The sequence below is a fragment of the Pyrus communis genome, chromosome 1, assembly GCF_041283825.1.
Source record: "Pyrus communis isolate YQ-2024b chromosome 1, ASM4128382v1, whole genome shotgun sequence".
Lineage (NCBI taxonomy): Eukaryota > Viridiplantae > Streptophyta > Magnoliopsida > Rosales > Rosaceae > Pyrus > Pyrus communis.
The window spans coordinates 9308531-9335510 of NC_142565.1; the positions used below are offsets into that span (position 1 = coordinate 9308531).

Here is a 26980-nt window from a genome sequence, read left to right on the forward strand (position 1 = left end):
CGCCTTGATTTATGATCAGCAAATATTTGGTGATTTACAACATCAAACCAAATTTTCAGCCAACCGGACATCCAAATTATCACCCCAAGTCTACATCAACATCCCGTACACAATTTCCGGCAACGAATAGTTCGAGGAAGTAGAGCAAACTTAGCTACACATCAATATAGATTTATACATCTCAGTATAAAATCTTCGACGCAACTACTTCAAGCACAGCCTTTTTCCCATATCCAAGAAATTGGGGTACATGTAGTTTGGACGAGGGAAAAGACATGGAGCAGAAAAACAATCTGTATAAAAAATTGATGGGTAGCTAACTGAGTTTTTTGCCCAAGCAATCACTTTCCTAGTTTCCTGTTCAGGGTGATCCTTCTGAATCCAATTTTTCTTCAATGTATAAAAGTAAAAATAAAAAACCACGACTCAAATTTAAATCCTCTCTTAACTATAGACTAAGTTGACTAAATTGGACAGGGGGCAACACACCTTTATAGACCCCATTGTAATCAGCATGTATGAGTCTGTAAAGATATCTAAATGGCTGGTGGGAGGTCAAAGTATGGGAATTCACCAAGCATCAAGCCTCAGTATCTGAAAGTGTCGGAAACTCCAGTCCCCGAAGGGCAGGTACGTTGTCTAAATCCTCTTTTGAGAACAGTGGTAAGAGCCACAGTGCCTTCTTCGTGCCGAAAACCTACAGGACAGGAAAAGAGTTAAAAATCATCAAATGTCTGATGGAAAAACAGGTTACATAAGCAGTGAGTGAGAGAGAGAGAGAGAGAGAGAGAGAGAGAATTCCACCTGCTCAAAATTCTTCTTCCTGCCCAAGTCATACTTCCATCTGATTGCTCCTCTCTTTTCATGAACCTGAAACATTGTTTCAAATAGTTGCATACAATTGCGATCTAATAAAACATGATAAATCATAAACATGTGGCATTATTACATTCTTTGTAGATTCAGGTTACTCTGATATTTGGATCATTTTAGACAACTGTAGCAAATTCTTATTTTACAATGTATGTATTCATAAATTAATATAGAAACTCAAGCAGAGGGTAATAGCCAGATGAACATAATTTTATCAGGTAATTCAGGTCTCAAATGGTAAGTGCAAACTACGAAAATATTCATAAATCTCAAAAACGGTAGAAAGAAAGTAGCAGGTGAGTGTATTACCTCAACTGTAGTAGTGTTGCTTGACAGAAGGGACGCATGCATAACCACAAAACAAAGAAGACTCAGTGCAAAGGCTAAATTAAGCACTGCAACAAGGTAAACAATCTGTAAGGAGCAAGTAAACAATGAAAGTGGAACCAATATGTGAACATGAAAATGATTTATTCGGTGGAATATTACCAAATGTCAAAAAAATGACTGCAAGATTTCCAGGAGATTCAGAATGATCCGTGGCTTCAGAGAAGAAATGGATAAAATTTGGCAGCAAAACTAAGGTATCCATTGTCGTCTCCAGAAATGTATAAAGCTTTCAAGGCACAAACAGAAACTGGAACGAGTGAGTAAAAACAAAGGGACAGTAAAATAGCCAATTACCACCACTTTTAAAGTTTATTTGCACATCAGAAGGTATTTATTTTATAATCAATTGCATTTCCCATCGCTCCCTATGACCCCCAATTCCCCCAATGCACACACACGTCAAAGATAACTCAAACATCTCCAGTTCCCAGCTCTAGATTCTGTGGGATTGCCAGCCTTTGAACAAAAAATCTGGTGGGGAAGGAAATCTACACAAATTTCTTATTTCGTGAGTCGTGACTGCAAGTACATTAATAAGAAAAAGAAATATGTCATTACCAAGAAAAGAAGGAAAAACTTGTAGTTGCGTGCACCAACACAATTCACCACCCAAACACAATGGTGATCCATCTTAAGTACACATCTTTGGCCTACAGAGCATAAAAGAAAACAAAATGATTATCACTTAATAGACAGTTTCACTGATCACTGAATGTTAAATAAGGATAGCGACAATGTTCCAAAGTTGTCAGGTTATCAATGACGACATAGAGTTGCAAACAAAGAACACGCCAAAAGGACACATGCTACCACAATTTAAATAACCGGATAGGATGTTAAAGACGTCAGATCGACATTTAACAGTCTTAAACCATCTCTCAATGCATATCTTTGCTGACCAAGTTCTCAGGAACGTCCATAAACAGTGGCAAAGAGAGAAACATCCAACGGTAAATGATAACTTTATTGATAAAACCTCTAGAAACTTTATTGATAAAGCTGACAACACAAAAATGTGAGAGTGAATTCATATATTTGGTACCACCCATGGGACTTGGAAGATTTTCTAGGGAGACATTCTATCACAACACCACCTCAAACCGATGGCATCTCCTTGCAAGAAATATAAAAATCAAGGATAAAAGGTATTCATACATGCATATTGGAAGCAAAGAAGAAAAAGAAATGCTCCATGGGAAAATGCACAAAAAACAATAATGCATGCCCAGATACAAGCAACATATGTATCGTCAACATTAGAAAAAAAGTTGCTTACAGACAGAGCAATGATGGCATCGTGGTGGCTTGCCATTTTGGCATCGACTACAATACCCTACTTGTGGTCTTCTTTCTCGTCCATCTGAATATTGTGTTGAAGTGAATGCCTCGGGTTCGATATTTTCTGACAAAGTCAGAGAACTACCAGCCTCTAAGTTTTCCTCCTCTATTAGAGGTTTCCAATTTTCCGGAACAGAACCAGGGTCTTTAAAGACTACCATAAAGTAACTCCACAGTAACATTACAAGCTGCAACACAAATACAAATTCAAACCGAGGGCCAAACTCGAGTTAGTTTTCTACCAAATCAATCTTTCTACTCAATTCGGCTTTCTCAGAAGTCATAAACAAATAACATTATTTATCAATGTATTCTCATTTTAAATTTTGCTATAACAAGCTTGAAAAAATCATATATGACACGAAATCAACATTCACTCTCCTTAGTCTTCGTCAAAGGCAAAACTCCCACGGGTCCTCAATGTAAGTATGAAACGTACCTCTCTACTTACTTAGTTTTTTAGAACAGTTGTAAACCAGCCAGCAAAACTGAACCCAATATTTGATTTGTCTCCCTGAATTTTGGGTCTAATTTCAAATTGAGCTCTTATTAGCTTGTCAGACATTCGAGACCAACTTCGTTCAAGCTCATCCATCAGTCTAAAGTAGTAAATTGTACTAACTAATCTAAATTGTGCTAACTAATCTAAATTGTGCTCATTGCAGCAGCTATCAATCTACAGACATTCGAGACCAACTTCGTTCAAGCTCATCCATCAGTCTAAAGTAGTAAATTGTACTAACTAATCTAAATTGTGCTAACTAATCTAAATTGTGCTCATTGCAGCAGCTATCAATCTACTTAATCTACTTAGATGCTATCTAACCACGTCAATTTAACTCTATTAATTAGGCCCTAATCATACAAACAATAACAGCAACATAAATTAACATACAACAAACAAAATAAAAATCAAATCTTTTTCCAAAATAAAAACTGGGTTGTTTACAATTTCCAATTTCCCGATTGCCCTTTAAGTAAGATTAAAAAACAACAGAAAAGGAAAAAAAAAAAGTAGAAAACTTGAAGCATCCACAACTGAAATAGTTGAGAATTACCAGAATATGGAACATTACGATGATGAAGAAAGCTAGAAACGAGTGGACCCCGCCGCGGAGCAGCTCGGGGCCCCAAGTGAGGACGACGATGGCGTAGTAGGAGACGGAGATGATGGCGGCGACGAGGAGGATCATGAAGTAACCGATGACTTTGAGGCCGGAGCAGAGCCTGAACAGGTTTATCTCCATTCCGGGATTGATTGGGACTCGAAACGGCCGAGATATCCCGATTTGGAATTGGGGGAGGGTGAGTGGCCGCCTGGTTCGCGGGGGGAAGAGGCGTTTCCAGATGTCAGGAGCCAGGATTAAGGTGTTCCGGAGTAGGATTGGAGTGTTCCGGGATTTGGAGATGGAAGCGGTACGGGACTCTGCAGAGTGAAAAGTCGACTTCTACTTTTGACATTTTACTGCAACAGTCGTTGTAACTGAGTATGGTACTTTGGGCGCGTCGGAGGATTTGTCACAAACTCATTCCACCTCTTCGTCTCTCCGCTATCTGCTAGGAAGATAAAATTTTGTGAACTAAATAAGATAGAAGTAGATGATTAAGTTATTGTATAGTATTGATTAACGTGATTATTTTTTATTGGTAATATATCGTTTATTTTTCACATTTAGTATGTACATCATTACCTTAAACAAAAAACAATTATTTGTTATATTCATATTTTATTGAGAGATTATAGAGAGACCGGCAGTTGGCGAGCAAGAGAATTTGGTGATTATGCTATAATGATTTATCGTTTATTTATTTATTTATTTTTATTTGTGAATAGAGAGGGTGAAGAAACCCCATACGAACTAATACATATCATTAATAATAATAGAGCGGCCCATAAGGGCACCTACAAGATCATTCGTTAGGTGTTGCATAAGTCATTAGGGAGGAAACTGAAAAGAACACAACCTAGGGTCCAAATTGTAGCTTCATTTGGCTAGCTAATCTGCAACATTGTTCACTTCCTTGAAAATATGCTTTAGCTCACAAAGCTTAATTCACTCCTCAAATCCTTGCAACTTTCAAAAGGATAGCAAGGGGTGAAAAGTATCTTGCACATGTTGGTTCAACAATAATACAGAATAGGAATAGTCCATCTCAATAATTAACTTAGATATGCCTTTTTCAATAGCAAGCTGAAGTCCTAAATACAATCTCCAAACTTTGGCTTCTATAACCTGTCATTGCCCTAGATTAATAGAGAAACCTCCCAAGCAATCACCATTGTGATCACGGAGAATTTCTCCAACACCATTGTTGCTTGAAACCATTTTCCTAGATCCATCCACATTCAACTTATGCCAACCAAAAACAGGAGGCTCCCACTTCAATATAACATACATCTGAGAATGAGGTTTATCAATTTTTAGAAGGGAATCCATCCATTCAAATGCATATCCAACAATAACCTTTTTAGGATCACTAGGGAGGGAGAAATCCAAATAAAAATCTAGTGGTTCCTCCATTTCCAGATATACTAGAAAGCAAAGACAAACAAACAATTCCATGCGATCTTGTTAGACCACATTACCTTGGACGTCACGTTAGCCATCAACCAGGCCTTCAAGTCCAAATTAAAAGTATTGCACAATTAAGAACGAATCCGTAAAATATCCCAAATGCATTCAGCTTTGCTACATTCCCTAGAATATGTGTGATCGTCTCCAAAGGCCCAGAACAAAGGTTGCAAGAGGAATTCCCAATTAAGTTTCTTTTAGTTCTTTGCTCATTAGTAAGTAACTTACCTTGCCCAATAAGCCAAAGGAAGAATTTAAGTTTTGGGAGTGGGGCAGGGGGGGTTGGATTTTGAGAGTTCAAAGAGACTGAAAAATCCTCATCGAGAAAGTTATTAGCATCAATATAATTAGGGGTGTGCGACTTTTTACTTCTCACACACCCCTTGTTAATTTCTGTCCATTGATCATCTTCAATTCATCCGATCCGACGGTCGAAAATTAGAAAGGTGTGTGAGAAGTAAAAAGGGGTGTGTGGATATCACACCCCTATAATTACATAAAGGATCATTCAACACCCAATGGTCTTTCCAAAACTTGAAAACATCACCTTTCCTAATTCTCCATTTCATTCCTTTGCGCAACAAATCAATTCCATAAAGAATTCCTTTACAAGTGTAAGAGTGGTCAAATTCCTTTCCAAGTATAAGAACAGTCAAACTTCTCATGTAATTTAGTATCCAAAATAGAGCTCCTTGCAAGTATTTTGCCTCATAGATTTTTGCCTTGAAACTTGTATCCTTAGCATGAATTCTTCATCCAATTTTAGCCAACAAAGCTTGATTCATCTCTGCCGTTTTCTTTAATCCCACACCTCTAACGCACTTAGGCCTGCAAGCAAGGTTCCATTCACATAAATGAATTTTCTTTTTCTACTGAGAGTCCCCCCAAAATAATTTTCTGTTTAACTTATCCAAATGCTTGCATACACTAATCATGAGCTTAGTGGTTTGCATAGCATACACTGGTATTGCAAAAGTGAGTGCTTGAATTAAGATGGCTCTTCCAACCATTGAAAAGACATTACTCTTCCAAGAAGAAAATCTACTCTGAACTTTATCAATCACACCCTTGTAAATTAACTTAGAGACTCTACATTGGATCAATGGCATCCCCAAATAATTTCTAAGATTATCAGACAAAGGAGATCCACAAATAGCACTAATTTCTCTAGCCTCATGCTAAGCAAAATTTGTCAATTCATCTCTTCATCACCCTAGCTTGTTTTGGTGTTGCATCTGCAAAGAGTATAAGATCATCTGCGGATAAAAAAAAAAAAAAAAAAAAAGGAAAAGACTCCGGGACCAAATTGAGAAGCTTTAACAAGTTTCCACTGACCAGAATTGACTTCATTAGTAATAATTTAAGACAACTTCTCAATACAAAGTACAAACATATAAGGGGACAAGGGATCCCCTTGCCTGATACCATTACTAGGTGTAAAGCTCTCAGTTAATTCACCATTAACACATACTTGGTATTTAATAGAGATATGTAGTCCATAATAAGATGAATCAAACTTTCAGGCAGGCCAATCTTATAGAGCACACCATTGATAAAGCTCCAGTTTAAGCGATCATAAGCATTGGACAAATCAATTTTCCAAGCCAAAAAACCTTTCTTACCCTTGGACTTTCTAAACTTATAAAGAATCTCTTGTGCAATGAGAATATTATCCGTTATATGTCTACCAGGCATATAACTAGCTTGATTTGGACTTATTAATTCAGGGAGAAGACGCCTGAGCCTAGCTACAATAATCTTAGTTATGACATATATAAAGTGCAACATAGACTGGTTGGTCTAAAATTCAACATTTTTTGGACGGTTCTCAATTTTAGGAACAAGAGCAATTAATGTATTGTTCAAATCATGAGGCAATCTATGAGTTTGAAATGCTGTTTTAACCAAATCAATAATATCACTTGCACATCTGCCTTATTGAGCTTGATAAAAACAAGTAGGAAACTCATATATACCCGGTGCTTTAATACCTCCAATACTGAAAATGCTATCCTGATCTTCAACAAGGTCAATCTCTTTATTAAGTGATCTAATATTATCCAAATGAATAAAAGGAAACAATTTAGGTAGAGAAGTAACCTGCCTAGACCATTGCCCATGAGAGAACACTGTTTGAAAGTACTCCACAACAAGACTCTTCAGGTCATCAGGGTCTACAATCCATTCAATTTGGTCATTTTTCAATCCCTTAATTCTATTTCTCCTTCTCCTCACAATCGTGGTAAGATGGAAAAATTTGGTATTACGATTGTCGTCTTGTAACTATTTCAATCTAGACTTTTAATGCTAGAAAACAGCTTCCTGATTTAAAATTTCGTTGACTTTGAAATTAATTCCCGCTCCAAGTTGAGAAGAAAATTGTTTAAGCCTCTACACAGTGCTTTCTGGATATTAGCAATGCGTCCAATGAGCTTCATCTTCTTCTGCTTTAAGTGTCCAAAGACATGAATATTCTATTTTTTCAGAGACTCAATTAGACCACAAGTTTTGTCCATGGTAGAAACATGAGAATTACCCCAATTTTCTGCAATTAGCTTATCAAATGTGTCATACCTAAGCCACATAGCCTCAAATCTAAAAGGTCTTTGAAGAGGATTGGGGACATGAGTATATTGAAGATTGATTTTGAGAGGACAATGATCAGATTTAGTACGTGGTACGTGGAAAACACAGGCTTTTGGGAATAAGTTTCTCCAAGCCATATTACATAAGCCTCTATCAATTCTTTCTAGAGTCCTCTTATTAGTACAAGTGAATTTAGAACCAACATATCCCAAGTCCAACAAACTATTTATATCCACCCAAGATTTAAAGTCCTTGATCCTACAAAGAGGAGCACCACCAAGTTTATCACATACCTATACCATTTCATTGAAGTCCCCTGCTAGCATCCATGGCATTTGGTGGCAGTCAGCTACACCATTAAGGTAATCCCATGATTTTCTTCTCTTCGCAATACAAGGGTTAGCATAAATGAACGTAGACAACCAGAGGTTATAACCAGCTTCCCTCACACAAGCCGAGATGGATTGATCAATGATGCCAATGACATCAATATGAACCTTGCTATTATCTCAAAGAAGTTATAGCCCTCCAGAAAACCCATTAGCATCCATTATTTCAAATAAAGGAAAACCTAGTGATATGACCACAGAAATGGCTCTCGTAGCACTAATCCTATGCTCATAAATCGCAAGAATCTCCATTTTTGTGGTTCTGCTTTAAATTAGTAACATTATTCTAAAATTTGGTATAGCTAGATCCTCTAGAATTCCACACAATTATATTGATGCTTAAAATTAATATGGATTGAGAAAGCAGAGAGCCAACATCATCCAATACCAAGCACTACACCTCTAAAAATGTTGACAGAACGCATACCAATCATATAAAAATCTGACACTATCTCTCGACAGATCAAGGGCCAGGATACTCAGAAAATCAAGAACACAGAAAACCCTATAAATTTGCAGGTACAGATTAACAAAAATTGTGGAAAATTACATAAATTTGGGACGAATTACCAAATTAAATTAGATGGGCTACTAGGCTACAATCATCTGCATCAACAATTGAGACAGCAGCAGCAAGGATTGGAAAAAGGATTTTCCTTCGATTAGCAGGAGGGCCAGTTTGCTTTCACTAAGACCAACTCCAATGGTTGGTTAAATGCCAAATTTTCCCCCAAATTTTCCCCCTAAACACTCTCCAACCCAAACTAAAACATTGGGCTAAAAGCCAAATGCTAAAACTGGGCCAAATACCCAAATTCCCCCTATGCGAGTGGACTCGCTGGCAATTGGGCCAGTCTCAGCCAGTCCACTCTCCAACACGCCCCATGCGTGTGCCTGCAAGGGTTTCCCGATAGGGTGGGCCCCTTTGTTAGGCCATGAGTCGGCCACCTACTTGGGCTCCCAACAGCTATAATTGCATCCAAGGGTTGTGATTTAAGGACCATTGGTTGATCCAATGGTCCAGATTCAAATTTCATTTTTTTTATAATATGTTATTTTAAAATACATTGAATCTAACGGCTGAGATCGAATAAAATCAAATCTAACGGTAAAAAAAAAAGAAAAAAAAAAAGAAGATATAACGCCCCAAATTTAAATCCAATGGCTAAAATAATTAAAATTTTTTATTTAACTCAAAATTCACCCAAAAACTCTATAAATACCTATGTATTTGTTCAAACATCCACACAAAACTCAAATTTGTCCTACAATTCTTCTAATTTATCTTTCTACCATTTCTTTTAATTTCCAAAGTGTTCAACATGGCAAGAGAGCATATTAGATGTCGTAATTGGACCTATGAGGAATATGTTACTTTATGATTGACATGAGTTTCTGTTAGCGAAGATGGTGCAGTTGGCACAAATCAAAATAAAAAAGTTTTGTGGAATAAAATCATTGCAAAGTTTGTCGTTTGTATTAAGTTTATGTAGTTTATTAATTATGTGGTTTATGAATTATCGGTTGTATTAAGTTGAAGGCTTGCTTTGTGGAAATTTAGTGATTTTTCAATATTTATTGGAATTTAAATATTTTTAGATTAAAATGTTCATAAAATTAACCGATAATTAATTTAAGAGAAAAAAATAGCTTAAGTTCATTCTTTAATAATCCCGAGCTAAAATTTTAAACCAGAAGGGTTGGAGCAGAAAAGCTATTTTCGGGCTAAAAAATTTGGCTTTAAGCCCGATCATTGGAGTTGGTCTAAGAAGAGAGAATTTATTGCAAGGGAAAAAGGAGAAAAAACTCTACAAGCAAAAAGGAAATATTTTAATAAAAAGGTGTGCTTGAAAAGATGGAAGAGATGTATGATTTGACTGGGATATGGAAAGGAGAATTTTAGAGGGGCCAAGAACAGTGTATAGAAAGTAGGAACTAAAAAGAATAGGGAAAAAGGGCTAATTGGGGAGAATCATGAGAAAAGGTTGGATCGAGAGGCAAAATCTGGGGGAGAGGAGAAGAAGAGTTGAGGGCTCACCAAGAAAAGGAACAGCATGAAGAAGCTCACAGATGAAAGGAGTTCTCACAGAGGAAATGGTTTTTTTTGTTAGAATGGTTGAAACTTTGTTCATTGCTAGAGTCAAAAAATTTAAATTTAGGCATAAAAGTGGGACGAAAAAATTTTTAGGTATGAAAGTTGGAATTTAACAATAAGTGAGAATTACCAAAAAACCTCAAAAGTATATGTGCACTTACGCATCATAACCCAAATAATTTTCTTAAAATAAAATCTCAACCCAAAAATAGAAATTGAAGATTTAGAATTTTCTCATAACTAAAAGTCTAAGGTTGATTTTCAAACTTAGATTATACAATCAAATCCTAATTATCAAACACAACCAAATATATAATACACCATCATGTGATTCACCAGTGCCAATAATTGAACAAAGGATGTGTCGAGCTATTGAAATTTATTAAAATTGGTACCATACGGAATATCCTGTGTATAAAATTATAATATGCTGAACTGACTAGTTAAGTCCGCTAGTCAACTAAAATAGATTTGTTAGTCCATAAATCAAAGATTCAATAACCAATTTCAAATGCCAAAAGCTATCCTAGTCAGTACTACTTCAGTTTGTTCTAAGTTATTAATGTGTCAAGTGAGCATGATTGTGAGCACATACAAATTAAATATTCAAGTGATACATGTAGCATTTATATGTATGTGAGATATGTAACACAATATAAATAACTTTGAACACAAGACATTTTTGGCCTGAAAAATCCATCTATGGGTTAAAAAACGGTGGACTCTCCAGTCTACACCGAGTTCAATCCACTAGTATAATCAAGATTCTTACAAAGTACCACAAAAAAGATCTCGTCTACAAAGCAGCTTTATCTTTGTGCAACTTTACCTTACACATGATGAATTCCTTCGGTCTTCACAAAGTGGTAGCTCCTCTTGAGTTTTTCACCTTGTGGCACCGAAAATGTGTTGTCTCCACTCTCCACAAGATGACAGCTCCTCCTGAACTCTTCACCTTGTGGCATCAAGACCAACACACAAGCTATACATACGATGATATTGCAATGATATGCAAATCTTGATTCAAATGTCCAATCAATTTCTCCAGTCAAACTATTGAAGGAAGAAACCGACGAGAATCCTAAATTGGGTTAGTTTTAAAGATTTGAAACTAGAAACACTTGACTCCAAATTTAATGCAAAACCAAAGACAATGCAACCCTCATAAGAAAGTAAACTCCCTATGGTTGAGCAAGTAAACTACCTAACATCTCTTTTTCATAAAGCATTGGAATAGGGACGGGAACCTGGAATTATAATCTTTTCCTGATCTTTGTGAGGTTAGTTGTAGCTTTGAGATCTCTTGTATCAAAATAAAATTCCAATCCAAACTCAAATGCGGATTGACGTTTTTTTTGTTCGAAAAATCGTAAAATTGAAATGTCATGTCGAAAGAAAAAATATGGAGAAAAGGGATAAATATTTTTTTATTTAACATTTTCCACAAAATGGTGACGAAAGAGATAACTTGTACAAATCTTTACATTTTCCAATTCGATGTGTTTAATGCATGAAGAAGGTTTTGCAACTAGGGTTTCATAAATGAAGAACAAAGAGGAAGGTGAGGCCTTAATGCCCTTTTCTTTCACTAGGAATATAATCTGAAAATCCCAAAATGAACGAAGGAATCAGCTAAGAATCTTAAACCCAAAATCTTTGGTTCATTTTTCAAGCTTCAAAACAATCTGAAAAGATTAAAGGTGACAAACATACATTTGCCAGAAAGCTGTTAGTTAGCCTATGTGGGCAAGTCTTAAATTACGTGCCCAGCTTGCTGGAAATCAGCGTGCACGGCTGACTAGACAACTAAGCTAGTTAGAATGAAACATGAATATAGACGTGAAATGCACATGCATGAACAAACCTTTTGAAATGAGATGTGTTACATCCTTGAACATATCTTCCCAGCAGACATAGCCCATAAACAGAGAAAAACCTAAAACTAGATTGAGTATGTGGTACACTTATAATGTTGACAAGGAAAGCCAAACCTAAAAGTCTAGACTTTCGATTTATTCACTCAACTAATTTGGTTGCTTTTTAACAATTGTTACTATCTAAGATTGATGTTGGATTGCCTCGTGATAATATAGGTTTCGTTAGTGTTTGGAGTTCTTTCTTTTCTTTTTTTTTTCAATCTTAAGGGGTTTAAATAGTCATTTCATATAAAAGTACTGAAGTCATTTAATAATAAGTGTATTCAACATGAGGTGCTAATAGAAAAAGCTTATAATCTATACTAAGTAGAAAATGGAAATTTTTATTTTGAGTAAATTGTAGTAATGGTCTTTTAATTTTAACTCAATTTGAGCAATAATCCTTCAACTTAAAATCTATTATCATTGGTCCCTTAACTCATCAAAAAGTGCAGCTATGGTCCCTCAACTTTAATCCAACTAGAGAAATGGTCCTCAACTTTAACCAAGTTGGAACAATGGTCTCTCAACTTTAACTCAATTGTAGCAATGTTCCCTCAATTTTAACCCAATTGTAGCAATGGTCATTCCAACATAACTCATTTTGACAAAATTCTGATAAAGTTTATGAAAATGACCATAGTTACATATTTTGATGAGTTGAGGGACCCCAATTGTAACAATGGTCATTCCAACATAACTTATTAGGAAATTTTATTTAAACCCATGTAACCTATCTCTACACCTATTTGATTTATAACTCTATTTTTACACCGTCTAGAAATGGACATTGAGAATTAAGGTGTGAATTTAGCCATGACTGACAACAAGACTGACACTTCTGTAGATGTTGACAAACACCATGTATCACCATCTCTCTGTGTGGTCTCTGTTTCATGAGCATATGTGTCTGCTACCATACCTTTTCATAGTAATATTTCTATAGGCTTCATGAAGTGCATGAAGCACTAGTAATCAAATTGGGTTTGTTCGAAAACATTACTATTTGTTTGACAAGATAATATCTCTGTAATTTCAAAACTGCACATTCACATACCAATTGCAAATTTTGCTTATGAAATTCCAACCAACCCAGTACCACTGTACAAGTCTAACCAACGGCGGGGCCTTAAAGATGCAGGACAACCACCACCAGCCTAAGATTTGTGGCACACATATTAATTTACAAGCACAAATGTCGAATGTACAAGCACATATGTCGTAGACACAAGACTTACTTACTTACAGGATATCAAAGGCTGCAAATTATATTGTATTTCAAGATGTATCTTGGTTAGTCTTTGGTGTTTGAATGTCATAAACATTACTGTTTGTGTGAAATCATAAATACTAGTCTAGTACATGAAAATTTAAGAATGTACATGTAAAACTCAAAATACTAATCTTCTAAACTCAAAAAAATTGAAATCAAACGAACAAAAAATTCATAAATTGAGTCATACCTTGGTTAAAGGATTTAAAACTTCAAAATCACCATCCATCAATAAAAAAAATTGTTTTTCTCTATGCGAGCTATTAGAGTTTTAGCCGAAATGAACGTAAGATAAACAAAGAGTGATCGTAGGGTTTAATTATAGTGTTTGTGTTTATTGATAAATGTGAGTTTTATTATTAATTTCATTTTGTACTTAATAGTAATTATGCAATTGGGTAAAATAGATAACTAACATTTAAAATTTAAGTTGGGTGTATAAATATGTTACATGGGTTTAAATAAAATTTTCCTAACTTATTTTGACAAAATTCTAACAAAGTTGACGAAAAAAAATCATACTTTTTGATAAGTTGAAGGATCAATGATAATAAATTTTTAGTTGAAAGATCATTGCTCCAATTTGATTAAAACTAAAAGACTATTGTTACAATTTACTTTTTTTTTTTTTAATAGAGCAATAACATTGACAGTTAATTGCTGGATGGAAGAAAGAGTTGGTGAGAATCGAACTCGCAAAACACATCACGCATTTACCTGCTCTTGGGTTGAGCCAATTTGGTTTGGAGGGGCATTGGGTTATAAAATGGATCGTCTTTCTCTCCCTTCTTGGTCGGACTGGATTCAGGGGGTATTCTCTCCGAATTTTTGCAACTCTGAAGATATAATGTGGAGACAATCTTATATTGTTTTTACCTGTTGGTGCATATGGAAAGCTCGCTGTGATTTTGTTTTCAAAGGGGTGCCCATTAACCCGTTAAAGGTCCTGGCTGCTGTCTCTGCGATGGTGAGCTCGTTTTGTGGTGCAAAGGCAAAGGCTGGGGATAGGGGAGGGGGCGACGGTAGGAGGAACTTGCAGGTTATGAGATGGTGTGCTCCGGCCTACCCTTATGTGAAGATTAATGTGGATGCTAGCTGGTCCAAGGCATCAAAGATGGGTTTTGTTGGTTTGATTGTGAGGGACATGAAGAGTAAGTTCGTGGCTGCTGCGCGGCATCCTATTACTGCTCATTCTGCTGCAGCAGCGGAGGCTTATGCGTTGTTGCACGGGTGCATGCTTGGTGCAGAGTTGGGTGTAAGGTATGTAATTCTGGAATCAGACTCCTTGGATGCGATTAAATGTCTTTCTAGCTCGCTGTCTATGGGTAGTTGGGAGGCATACCCGGTGCTGGCTCGGGTTAAACAGTTGGGGGGGGGGATTTCATTGATTGTCGATGGTCTTGGGTGCCACGGTCTGCTAATGGCGTGGCTCACAAGATTGCATCGATTGGTTTTTCGGAGATGAGTGATGTCGTTTGGGTCGTTAGACCCCCATCTTCGTTGGTCTATGTATTGAACAATGACGGATTACCTTGCCCTCATTAATGGGGTTATGGGGGTGATGGGGATGACGCCTCTACTTGGTGGAGGGGTCGTTGTGGTTTATCCCTTGACACTGCTTGGTTTTGTTATTATGTTTGCCTCTCTGTAGGCCTATTTATGCTATGGTTCTTGGTTTCAAAAAAAAAAAAAAAAAAAACACATCACGCATCTGGAAAACCGTAAAATTATAAATAAATAAATAATTATTTATTAATTTGGGCGCCTTTTATCTTTAGAATTCCGGAAACGTGGTCGACATCCAAAACTAAAAGGATATTCCCCAAAACCCCCACCTCATCGTTTCTTCTACACTATCCACCTACTCTAAAAAGGTACACGACCGCCTTTTCCTTGTCTCTCTCTGTTTCTCAACTTCATTAACTTTGTTCCTTTTCCTCTTAATTTCTGCTTTTAATTGATTTTGTTTCTTTTTTGGGGGCTGATTTAGGGTTTTTGAATTCCCATAACCACTGAGAAATTTGGGAGGGAAAAAAAGATGCAGCAGCCACCGCAAATGATCCCCGTCATGCCTTCATTTCCTCCCACTAACATCACCACCGAGCAAATTCAGAGGGTACCATTTTTCCCATTTCGCTCAATTTTTATCTCTTAATTGTTTATTTGGAACTCTTACTTGTTTTTAGGAACTAATTGGCCTTCTGGGTTTTCTGGTTTGTTTTTTAATTGTTTGTTATGTTAATTCATTTTCCCCCCAGTTGTTTGATGCATATGCTAAATGTTAAAAAACAAGGCTTAAATTGTGTACTTGAATAAAATTTGTTAAATTTTGTCCATATAGAAAAGATTGCACTTTTGCTGACAATGTTTAGGGAGGAATTCCATAAGTCTTGCCATCGTTGTATAGTTTCTATGGTGGAGTGATGTATGATTTGTGATGATCATGTATAACAGTGAAGCCAATAAGAATACAGATTCATATTGTACAAAGCGTATGAACGTGTGGCATATGAATGATTTTCAGGAAGAAACCTTTAACAAAGCTACGTATCCCGCCCTTAATTGGGTCGTTAATCAATCATCGCCCATTAAGGTATGAAAGAATTTAATAAAGTTAAGGTAATAACTAAAGATTATAAACATATTTCTCCAAATAAGGAATCCTAGTTCACAGTAATAGGGGAAAATTCTTCTTGATTTAAAAGAAAAACCCACAGGAAACAGTCTTCAGTTGGTGTTTTTCGAACATCTTGTTGAAACATTAGGGATGCCTAGGAGTTCTTATAGTTTATTCTCCTAACCTGTGTGAAGTGCCTTTTTAATGTCAAGAATTTTTCCTCCGTCAGCCTATTTCTAGTGGTGAATCGTGATTCAGGCCACTGGATTTCCTGTTGAGAAGCTATCTAGATACTCTACTGCTGTGCAGGTAGTACTCCACTGGTCCACCTCTGCTCCGAGTCCCCTCTGAAAAGTGTATCTGATGGGCGCACATGATATATTTCTCTTGTCACCAAAGATGTCTTATCTCACAAGATCAGGATTCTTGATAGCATAGGCAAAATGATTTACTGTTTTGGATTTTGATAAATTCTAGTTGATACGGTAGTGGCATGAGTAGCAGTGGTCTTTTGGTAAATTTGTTGAAAGCTTTGTGCTTGTGAGATGGCTTATAGGTTAGATGCATGACAAATCATTTGATAAAATGACTATTTTGGATGTGCTAATCAGTCTTGAACTGAGCTAAGGAGTAGTTTCATAAAAGTAACAGAAAAGGTGGATGTATTTTTTGTTACTACTGTAGAAATTTCCATCGAAGCCTGAAACTATTTTGAAAGGTTGAATTACGCTTTTGGATATCCACCTTGATTGTCAAATATATTGCATTTCGCTTGATGCGCGTTGGAATTAAAATTATTTATTAATAATGTGTTTTTATAATTCTTTATGCAGTATCTTGATGACAACAAAACGTTGATTATGGCAATATTGGATAATCAAAATCTTGGAAAACTTGCCGAGTGTGCTCCGTAAGCCCCCTCTCTCTCTCCGCATATGTTGTATGCATGTGAATTATGTTTTGAATCATATGCTGGGGCTGTATAAAATTGATTGCACTTGTATCTTGTAAGTTAGAGATGATTCTGACTGATCAGAGATGTTAGAATTTTGAACTAGCCTCAGCCCTCATGGTTTGTATTGATAGCATTGATTATAAGATCCTTAATGTTGAGAACTTGTTAGGTCTTTGATTTATTGTAATTGTGGGATTAGTCAAAATTATTTTGCATAAAAATACGCATGGCTATGGTTTGGCTTACACATTTATTGATATGGTAGGGGCTACCGTTGGCCATTCATTTAATGCTATCTCCCAGTTATGACTTCGGATATGACTTTCTATTCCTAAATCATGGCCACAATGTGTAAGACATATACTTATTGCAATTGTGATGATTTAGGTACCAAGCTCAGCTTCAAAAGAATATGATATATTTAGCAGCAATTGCCGATGCGCAACCACTGTCACCAGCAGTGCCTGCCCAGGTGGGGGTAGTAAGCATGCCTGGATGTTTGGCTAATTCGTTTTTTTCTAACCACGCTTATCATCTATGTTTTAACACTTGCAGATGGCCCCACATCCTGCTATGCAGCAGGTGGGATTTTACATGCAACATGCCCAGGCAGCAGCGATGGCTCAGCAACAAGGTATTTTCCCCCCAAAAATGCCGATGCAGTTCAATAACATGCATCAAATGCACGACCCGCAGCAGCAGCAGCAGCTACATCAGCAGAACCAACAAGCCATGCAAGGGCAAATGGGAATGAGACCCAGGGGGGCCAACGGCATGCCTTCCATGCATTATACTGAGGGCTCATTTGGTGGTGGTAGTGGCGGCCCAAACTCAGCGGGAGGCCCAAATGATGGGTGTGGAGGAAGCAAGCAAGATGCCTCGGATGCTAGGGTAGGTGGTGATGGCCAGGGGAGCTCAGCTGGTGGGCATGGCAACGGTGATGGAGATGACGGCAAGTGAATTGGCCCTTAAGGATGATTCCACATGGAAACATGTGCCTGTTGATAGTAGGTATTTTGCTAAAGTAGCTGTTGTGCTCGGTGATGTGTGACAAATCGAGCGAAGCAGTGAAAGTTGTCTGTTCTTTAGTCTTGAAGCGATTGGGTAAATGAGTGTGTTGTAAGTCCCTTTGCATGTAGGGGATCTTGGCATCAGATGAAACAAGTGGTGGGATAAGACAGATTTAGTTCATAAGGGCTTTGGGGATGGAAGCATGTGTTCTGCACTTGATGTCTGTCTCAATATGTAACTCATAAACTGCATGCAGCAACGCGCCACAAATTCTGATCCTATTGCAAGTTTTGCTGGTAGGTTTTCGTTTTGTTTTTTCGGTCGTTATGTGTACGGATTTCTTCTTTAGCAAAAATGACTTGATGTCAACAAGTTCAGAGTTCTAAGATTGAAGTTTTAAAAGGCTCTGAATCTCCATACATTTCCAACTCTTTCCTAGAAATTTGAGGGCTTGTTTGGTATCATAATTGAAATCTTATATAATTTCTCAAGACATTTCTTAAGAATTTTTCTTGAAAACAATTTTCTTTAAAACTAAAAAACTTGTTTGGTATGCGATTTAAAAATTTTGAATCTTACAACTTAAATTGGACAAAGAGATCTAAAAAGAAGTGGCCAAGAGAGAAAGAGGAGAGAGAAGGAAAGAAAGTAAGAAATCATTGGAAGAAAGAGAAAGAAGTGAGAGGATCAGAGGTGATAGAGAGGAAGAGGAGTGAGAGAAAGAGTCGAGAGAATGAAGAGAGCGGATTGAAGGAGAGACGAAAAAGGTAAAAGAAAAGAAAAAAAGAGAGAAAAGGGGGAGAGAGAAAGAAGAAAAGAGAGAGAGATTTGGAGCGAGACAGAAGGAGGGAGAGAAAAGAAATAAGTGAGTTTAAGTTTAAAAACTCACTTTTTGTGTTTTTAGATATTAGACTATTTTTTGAGTTTAGTTTTTAAAAATAATCATACCAAACAAGTTTTTTAAGGCCTAAAACTTGAAAATTGTTTTTGAGTTTAAAAAGTTGAATTCAGATAAGAGTACCGAACACTCTTAATGTTAGAGCATCTCCAAAGGAGATGTCAAAATATACACATCAACTATAACAGTAAAAAAAGGCCACACTTATATTCTCCAACCGAAGTGTCAAATCCTATGTGGCAATGATATGGATTGGCAACAATAGAAATGGTCCCTGAGATTTGCATAACACATCACTTTAGTCTCTGAGATTGAAAATCAATAGAAATGGTCACTGAGATTGTCTACCATCCATTATTTTGGTCATTATGTTAAAAACTCTATTAAGTGTTCCAAAGTTCTTGGTCGAAAGTTTTGGCAATTTTCAAAACTTCGTAACTCAATCGTTTCATAACCAAATTCGACCTAGAATATATCAAAATGAAGATAGGAAAGTGTAGAACAAGATTATACCTATTTGGAAGCCCAATGGTTGCTAGAGATGGCTGGAAAATAGTCTGAAAGGTGACTGGTGTGCGAAAAACTAGAATACTCGTCAGAAACTGGGTAAACTTTAAACGTTCATAACTTCTTCAATAATCAACGAAATCGAGTAATTCAAAAACGAAAATCATACTTCTTGACGATCCAAAAAGAATCATATCTTTTTCGACAGCTAAATCCCCATGGTTTAGCCATCTAGAAAGATTTCATTCTCTTCGTCTTGTTGAGAAGTATGATTTTTGTTTTTGAATCACTCGATTTCGTCGAGTATTGAAGAAGTTATGAACGTTTAAAGTTTACCCAATTTCCCGCGAGTTTTCCAGCAAGCCAGTCATATTTCAGGCTATTTTCCGGCTATCTCCGGCAACCATTGGACTTCTGAATAGGTATAATCTTGTTCTACACTTTCATATCTTCATTTTGATATATTATGGGTTGAATTTGGTTAAGAAACAATTGAGTTATGAAACTTTGAAAATTATCCAAACTTCTGGCCAAGAGTTTCAGGACACTTAACGGAATGACCAAAATAACAAATGGTGGACAATCTCAAAGATCATTTCTATTGATTTTCAATCTCAGTGATCAAAGTGATATGTTATGCAAATATCAAGGACCATTTTAACTAAAAAAATCATTTAAATTTTATGTTTAAAATTTAGTATCTTCTTTGAAGATGGTTCCAGGAGCAGATTTTTTCTAAAGTTTTTGTGCATCCCTTGTGATGCAACATGGAAGAGATAAGGGGCATTTCCTTTTCCTTTTCATTTTCCATCATTTCACAAGATGCCAAAGAAATCCTCTTCTGAATTTGACAAGTTATTATTGCTCATCAATGCTAAAACTGTTGCTCGTCAGCTGTATAATGTACGAGGTGGCAACGTGTAAATACTGGAAAATCAAAATTTGACTGACATTGAAATGTTGTTTTATTTATTTATTTTGTCATGATGAAATTTGACTTTATAAATTGCGTAGTTGTATAATGATGTTGACATGACAATCACATGTGTTTTAATTTTTTTTTTTTATTTGGTCGAAACATGTGTTTTACTTTTTGATACAACAAAATTGGCGTGAAGCCAAGTAGCCAACACTAGGGCTAGAAAAATATCCCGAAAATCCCTATCCCGAACCGAAATTATCCCGAAAGTTTTGGTTTTTGAAAATTTTCGATTCGGTTATTATCCCGAACTGCCCAGTTCGGTTTGGTATTCAGTCTAGCATCTGTGAATTTCGGTTTTTTCCAAACTGAATCGATTTTAGAATATTACCTAAAAAATGCATTGAAATGTTGTTTTATTTATTTATTTTGTCATGATGAAATTTGACTTTATAAATTGCGTAGTTGTATAATGATGTTGACATGACAATCACATGTGTTTTAATTCTTTTTTTTTTATTTGGTCGAAACATGTGTTTTACTTTTTGATACAACAAAATTGGCGTGAAGCCAAGTAGCCAACACTAGGGCTAGAAAAATATCCCGAAAATCCCTATCCCAAACCGAAATTATCCCGAAAGTTTTGGTTTTTGAAAAATTTCGATTCGATTATTATCCCGAACTGCCCAGTTCGGTTTGGTATTCGGTCTAGCATCTGTGAATTTCGGTTTTTTCCAAACCGAATCGATTTTAGAATATTACCTAAAAAATGAGGCCGCAAGGATTCGAACCCCTTATCTCCTATTAGGAATCATGGAACTTCACCACTGAGCCAACTCTCGATTGTTGAAAGTATAATACAAAAAATATATTTATATGCTTAATAACCATTAGTTACTTATACTTAACCACGAAGCCAACTCTCTCTCTTATCTCTCAAATGAATCTGTTGCGCCTCTCTATCTCACACTGAGACTCTCACTAACCTCTCGGATCTCTCTACACTCTCTCATCTCCTCCTTTGCTAATGTCAACATCCTCGGACTCAACACTCTCTCTAATCCCTTGAATAGTCTCTACACTCTATGCTCTCCTCCTCCTCCCTTTGTCACAAACTCAACACGTTGGCCTTCAATTCATCGACCACTACACCATATTCCAAATCCAAACTTCCATGGTTCCACCTCCAATAACCTCCAAATCGAAGCTTCTCTAATCTGAAGGTGCCAAACTTCAAGAAATTATTGTACCTTGATTTGGATTTGGATTATGAAATTGAGGATAAGGGTTTTGAACTTTCAATTTGGGGATTTAGAATTAAAATTAGGATTTTTGTTTTGAAAATCCCCTAATTTCAGTTACTACATGCTTGATTCTTTGTATTTTTCTGCTTTTGAATTTTGATCAACGGCTTCTTCGATCCTTGACTGTCTGATTTTTGATGGGTTGTCTGCAAATTTGGGAGTAGGGGACTGGAAATTTGTTATTTGGGGACTGCATTCATTCGATCTTCCTAAATTAGGTTGATATCTTATGATGGCATCCATTCCCGATCCCGAACCGAAAAACCGAAACAATTTCAGGATTCCGGAAATTCAGGAATACCAAAATTCGGATACGGTTTCGGGTTTTAGAATTGTATTCGAAGAGAGTCGGTTTGGGATTCGGGCTTTGGGTTTCAGTTCGGGATCCCGACCCCGAACCACCTTTAGCCAACACATTGAGTTATTCAGAATTTGATTTTTTTTTTCAAAGTAGATTATTTTCATTAAATAAAAATAGTAGTACATGAAAAGGAGAGTCCAAAAAGCAGTCCATAACCTAAATATAAGTCCAACAACAAATTTAAAAAAATACAATAAAAAGGCTCAAAAGTGGCTAGATGAACAACAATAAAAAAACCCTAAAACTGGAATGAATCCAACAGCTACAAATGTGCCTCTATCGCAAGGCGGCCACCACCACCAAGACAATGAACCAATGAAACAACTATATGAAAGCAAGCCACCCGAGCAGTGAGCACTCTCATAATCCTACCAAATATTGCACTTTAACAGCCACCCAACACATGAGGAGAAGTACACTGGACGAGTAATTGAGGCTGGTGGTTGAGGACGCGCAATGGAAAGTAGCAACGAAGAAAGAGAAAGGGCCATGAAAGTCCAGACTTGAGACAAGCTCAGGGAAATTGAGACAAAGTTCAAGGAAAGCCAAAACAACGGCCAAAAGAGAAAAATGCAAAAAATTAGAACCTTTCGGGTGGGAAAGATGGAGAAGAAAGATGCAAAGGGTGGAAAAGGAAAGGGAATAGGAAGGAGGGCTAGAAGAAGGTGGGAGTCAGGCTACTGCTGACCTCAAGCTGGAGCAAAGGGCAGCGGCTAGGGAGGCTTTCAAATCTAGTTTGATGGGTGAGAGATGGCATGAGTTTGGGAGAGAAGTAGCTTTTTTCACTGTCTCATTTTTCAGAATCTAGTTACGTACAAGACCTCTTAGTTATCAGTATAGAGAAATACTACTCGATTATAATATTAATTGCATCCCATATTTGAACACTCAGAAAATCATGTAGTTTCCTCGAATATTTACTTTCATCCTTGGAGGTTTTTTTTTTTTTTTTTTTTTTTTGCTTTTTCGCCCTTTTACTAATTGATGTAAACGATGCTAAAAAGACAGAGAGAGAGAGAACTACTGTTTGATTTTTCTGAAGTATGATATGCATGTGCTTTAGGAGTTGATCGAGTAATGTTAGGGAGATTAAATTTGTAGACTAAATTTGCAAATTAAATGATGTGTCACCAATAAGAAATAAGCACGTTTATCGTTTAACTAATAATCCATTAACTTCCATGTCATTTAGTTTACAAAATTTAGTTTTCTTAACATTACTTTTAGGAGTTATGAGCATCTATGACTTATACATATTCTACCATGATCCGTATAGGTTTATTTCTAGTTTATCTGGTTTGTTAAATTTTCTTAACTCTACAAAGTTTCAATTTTAGAATTCTTAGCAGTGACTTGTTCATACAGTAACCTAATCTTCTTGCTTAAAATTAAGAATTTCAGTTATTTGAATCGAGCCTATATTTCTGAGTCAAATGTTGTGACATAATATTTACTTATGTGGCCCATCTGTAGTTGACATAATATTTACCAATTATATGGTCTATCTTACTTAAAATTAAGCTTTTGCACGTTGGTTTTCTTTGGTAATTTTTTTAATATTTGCCACCCTTGTATTCTTTTCTAATTTGGTTTCAACCTACATCGTTTGTTACCACACCAAAAAAAAAAAAAAAAAAAAAAAATCCTATTTAAAAATAATAATAATCAACGCATAAAAAACACATTTTTGCAATGTGTTCTGTTTTATTTTGTTTAGTATTTTTCCTTCATTATTGGGTGCGATGGCGGGTCCGAGAGACTCTCATGAATCATGTCCCAGGGCCCCAAACACACCATCCACATTCCAGATTGGATGTTCCAATCCGTCCCCAAAAGAAACGGCGGTCTTAAACTTTCGGCCAAGTTATTCACAGGTGCAGAAAAACGGAACCCTTTTGCCTTTTTCACTTGTCTCTTCGCGTTACCCAACTGATCAAATCGGTTGATCAAAATTCAGTTCTGATCTAATATTCTAAGAAGAGCAGCTTTGATACTCTCTTCACTTCTCATGTTATCAGGCACCTTCACCACAACATCTTGCAGCATGAGCTCGTTCATGCATGACAAGCTCGCATGGCACATCTCAAAGTCCAAGTCACGCAGCGCCACCATTAACCTAGCTGACGGGTAGTTCACATTCTCGGACCGAACACTAATCATGGCGTCCGAACACACTATCTTCACCTCCACCTCGAGCCCCGTAGACCCACTCGCCGACGAGTTGGGCGGCCGCGTTTGATCTACCGACGTCGTGGTGCTCTGATTGTCCAAGTTGTCGACGGTCTCGGCTTTCACTTTCTTGGACTCTCTCTGCACCTGCGACTCCATCTCGTCCACCTTGCTCTTCAGCTCGATGATGTACGAAACGGCGTCGGACAGCAACGATGCCTTGTCCATTCTCGACACGTTCGGCACCACGCTCGCAGGGCGCAGAACCGGTGGTTGAGCTTCTCCCGCCTCTGCCTCTCCGCTTCCACGTGGTCCAACGTTGTGTCTCGCCCTAGCCCCGGTTTTCGCCCTCGCTTTTTCGGTGTCCGTTTGGGAAACTCCGAATCCGAAGGTTCCGGGTTAAGGTTATTTAGATTCGAAAACGGTATCGGACCCGGACATGCTCTTCCGCACTTCTTCTTCATCGCCGTTATATCCAAGGGAACTTCCTTTTTGTTTTCTTCTTCCTGAACGCCGGCGATGATGTCAACGTCGGCGAAGGAGAAGTTTCGGTTGATGAGATTGATGGGGGATCCGGTTCCCGGTTCTTGTTGGTCCGAAACAAGGTCCGACCAGAATAAGGATTTGGTTTGCTGAACCAGGTTCCAGTTTTCTCTGATCAAATCTGAAGAACCCAGCTCGAGAACTCCGGTGGGGGTTGGGATGCAGACTAGGGTTTGAATCCCATGCATTTGTGCTTCTTTTGCTCTTTCGCAGACGTAGGATTGGAGCTCATGGCTTCCAGTCAGCCACACCAAAGATCCAGAGCTAAAAGCCTTGCCGGGAACATTAGTACTAATGCTTTCACCGACGGAGAAGGATCGAGCGAACGACCTGACGAAGAACCCCTCGATGTTCGTGGTGTTGGCGTTTAAGCCCATGTTGTGGAGAATCATGTCTTGATAATGGTTATCTGGATTGTTGGTGTCGTTGATGAGGGATTGGATGCCCTTGAGGATCTTCCTTCTTTCGGATAGAACTTCGTAGGGGTTGTGGTGGTGGTTGTTGGATGATGTGTCTTTGGGGCCTTGGAAATGGCCGTCTCCCCAGGTCAGGAAGAGACGGCCATTGTACAATTGGTGGTCGTTTGAGGCTTGCCAGAAGATGGCGTATGACCACCAGTCTGGCTGGGATTGAAGAACGAATTGGAGTTTTTGTTGGAGGGATGGATGGTTTTCTTGAGGCAAGGAGACTAGGGATGAGGATGAAGAGGGGGAGATTATTAATTCTTCCATAAGTGGCGAGGCCAAAACTTTTGTGGGGAAATTGAGTCCCGAATTTAGTGGACACAACTCAATGAGTGAAAGATGCTATAGGAGTAGTTTAGAACAAAAGAGATTGCTTGAGGGAGAGATGGGTCCTTACAAAAGTTGGGGTGGATGGGGCTTTATATATGGTTCATGGATACTCAGATTTTATGAGACCGAGAGTGAGCAGTGTGAGAGAGTAATGTGGGGTCCATGTTTGGTGTTGCTTGGGTTCTAATTTAAATAATTTGGTCCCAGGACCCAGGCCAAGAGAAAAACAGAATACTTTTATTTCTTTTTTAGACGAGCTGAATCTTTCACTTGCAATTAACTTTACAATTAAAATTTTATAATTCATATCGTTTAATCTTTTAATCTCTATTTGAATATTATATTTACAAAAAATTATTATAACTATAGATCGTTTAATAATCTAAATATATCAAAATAAATCAACAGTTTAAATACCAAGTAGCATATTCATGGTGAATTGTTGATTTGTTCGTTACATTTGAATGACTTAACGATCTTCGATTCAAATGATTTTTTGTAAAAAAGATCTTCTAATAAAAATTAAGAGATTTAACAGTTTTTATTGATTATAAATTTTATTTTATTTTTTTAAGGAAAAAATTGGTCAGTTGGTGGTTTAGCCATGATATTTCACTATTCCGGGGGACGAGAAAAACTCATAGAGGTATTTCAACCTCTCTCTGATCACTATCGTGCGATTTACAAGCACCAAAAATGAAACCCGTAACATGCTATGTAAAATACGAACCTAGAATTTGTTTTCGATCACTGAACCACTCCGTGATCATTATCGATTATAAAATTCTAGCGGTGAAGATTTTTGCATGTGAGATAATACAAGCATTATCTTTAATTTAATATTGGTTGGAAAAATTAGGCTAATAGAAGCTATATAAAGCCTTAGGAGGGTGAAGTCACTATTGGGCAGCGCTAGCACATGGAGTGAAAGGGTAAGGCATAGTGGCTGATAGGGGCCATACGCAACTGTCTTCCCTCTCTTGCTTGAATGATGTTTAAACGCATCAATTACAACGAATTGTCCTTCCCTTCATCATCAATTGATGAAACTACTTTTGACATGATACAAAGGTTTTGGGTACGTAGTTTTTGAAAAATTCAATTATAAATGAGACCAGATTTAGCCGTGGTCGTTAACAATCATATGTAGTTCTACTAATTACGTATGAATTATTACATACATGTTTTGAAGGTTAGGTATTAATTCCTAATGCATATTCTTTTTGTGATATTTAAGCAAAAACGTACATCTAACATACAATTCGTCTATGATGTTTAGATCATATATAAAGATGTAAGACTCACTAAGTTTTGTGAAAACCTTTTGAAAAACCATGCAACTTTTAAGAGTGTGATGTTCGCCTTAAGTGAAATCACAATTATCAATCACAAGAAGATCTCCTCAATTTCAAAGTGATGTTCCAACAAACATTACATCAAATTATTTGTCTAAATATTTTAACGGTGAT

The 26980-nt window shown here is 37.1% G+C and overlaps 2 protein-coding genes and 1 pseudogene across 5 annotated transcripts; 1 reads left to right on the forward strand and 2 right to left on the reverse strand.

Moving 5' to 3' along the window:
• Positions 1 to 208: 208 nt before the first annotated feature.
• On the reverse strand, positions 209 to 4168 carry LOC137720508 (putative protein S-acyltransferase 12). Its single transcript, XM_068459584.2, has 7 exons — positions 3660 to 4168; positions 2540 to 2789; positions 1822 to 1913; positions 1363 to 1489; positions 1183 to 1268; positions 805 to 870; positions 209 to 697 (listed from the first exon to the last, which is right to left on the reverse strand). Exons 1-7 carry the CDS (start codon positions 3846 to 3848, stop codon positions 581 to 583), a joined length of 927 nt encoding a protein of 308 aa, XP_068315685.2. The 5' UTR covers positions 3849 to 4168; the 3' UTR covers positions 209 to 580.
• Positions 4169 to 15239: 11071 nt separating this feature from the next.
• Positions 15240 to 18315, forward strand: LOC137720370 (GRF1-interacting factor 3). 4 transcript variants are annotated; one of them, XM_088696304.1, is made up of 4 exons: positions 15240 to 15307; positions 16884 to 16960; positions 17393 to 17477; positions 17561 to 18315. In XM_088696304.1, exons 2-4 carry the CDS (start codon positions 16911 to 16913, stop codon positions 17963 to 17965), a joined length of 540 nt encoding a protein of 179 aa, XP_088552430.1. In that variant the 5' UTR covers positions 15240 to 15307; positions 16884 to 16910; the 3' UTR covers positions 17966 to 18315. The 4 variants fall into 4 exon arrangements, with proteins under 4 accessions (XP_088552430.1, XP_068315530.2, XP_088552424.1 ...); XM_068459429.2 differs by having other exon boundaries at positions 15261 to 15549; XM_088696298.1 differs by lacking the exon at positions 15240 to 15307 and adding an exon at positions 15571 to 16026 and having other exon boundaries at positions 17588 to 18315.
• Positions 18316 to 23667: 5352 nt separating this feature from the next.
• LOC137721420 (transcription factor bHLH14 pseudogene) lies at positions 23668 to 25640 on the reverse strand (annotated as a pseudogene).
• Between the last annotated feature and the right edge of the window lie 1340 nt (positions 25641 to 26980).

Coding starts and splice junctions, on each gene's coding strand:
- LOC137720370 (XM_088696295.1), top strand. CDS start 15,871: ATGATCATGTATAACAGTGAAGCCAATAAGAATACAGATTCATATTGT. Junction 16,027..16,883: donor ATCAATCATCGCCCATTAAG/GTATGAAAGAAT, acceptor TTCTTTATGCAG/TATCTTGATGACAACAAAAC. Junction 17,478..17,560: donor CACCAGCAGTGCCTGCCCAG/GTGGGGGTAGTA, acceptor TAACACTTGCAG/ATGGCCCCACATCCTGCTAT.
- LOC137720508 (XM_068459584.2), bottom strand. CDS start 3,848: ATGGAGATAAACCTGTTCAGGCTCTGCTCCGGCCTCAAAGTCATCGGT. Junction 2,790..3,659: donor TCGTAATGTTCCATATTCTG/GTAATTCTCAAC, acceptor TTTGTGTTGCAG/CTTGTAATGTTACTGTGGAG. Junction 698..804: donor GGAAGAAGAATTTTGAGCAG/GTGGAATTCTCT, acceptor CCTGTCCTGTAG/GTTTTCGGCACGAAGAAGGC.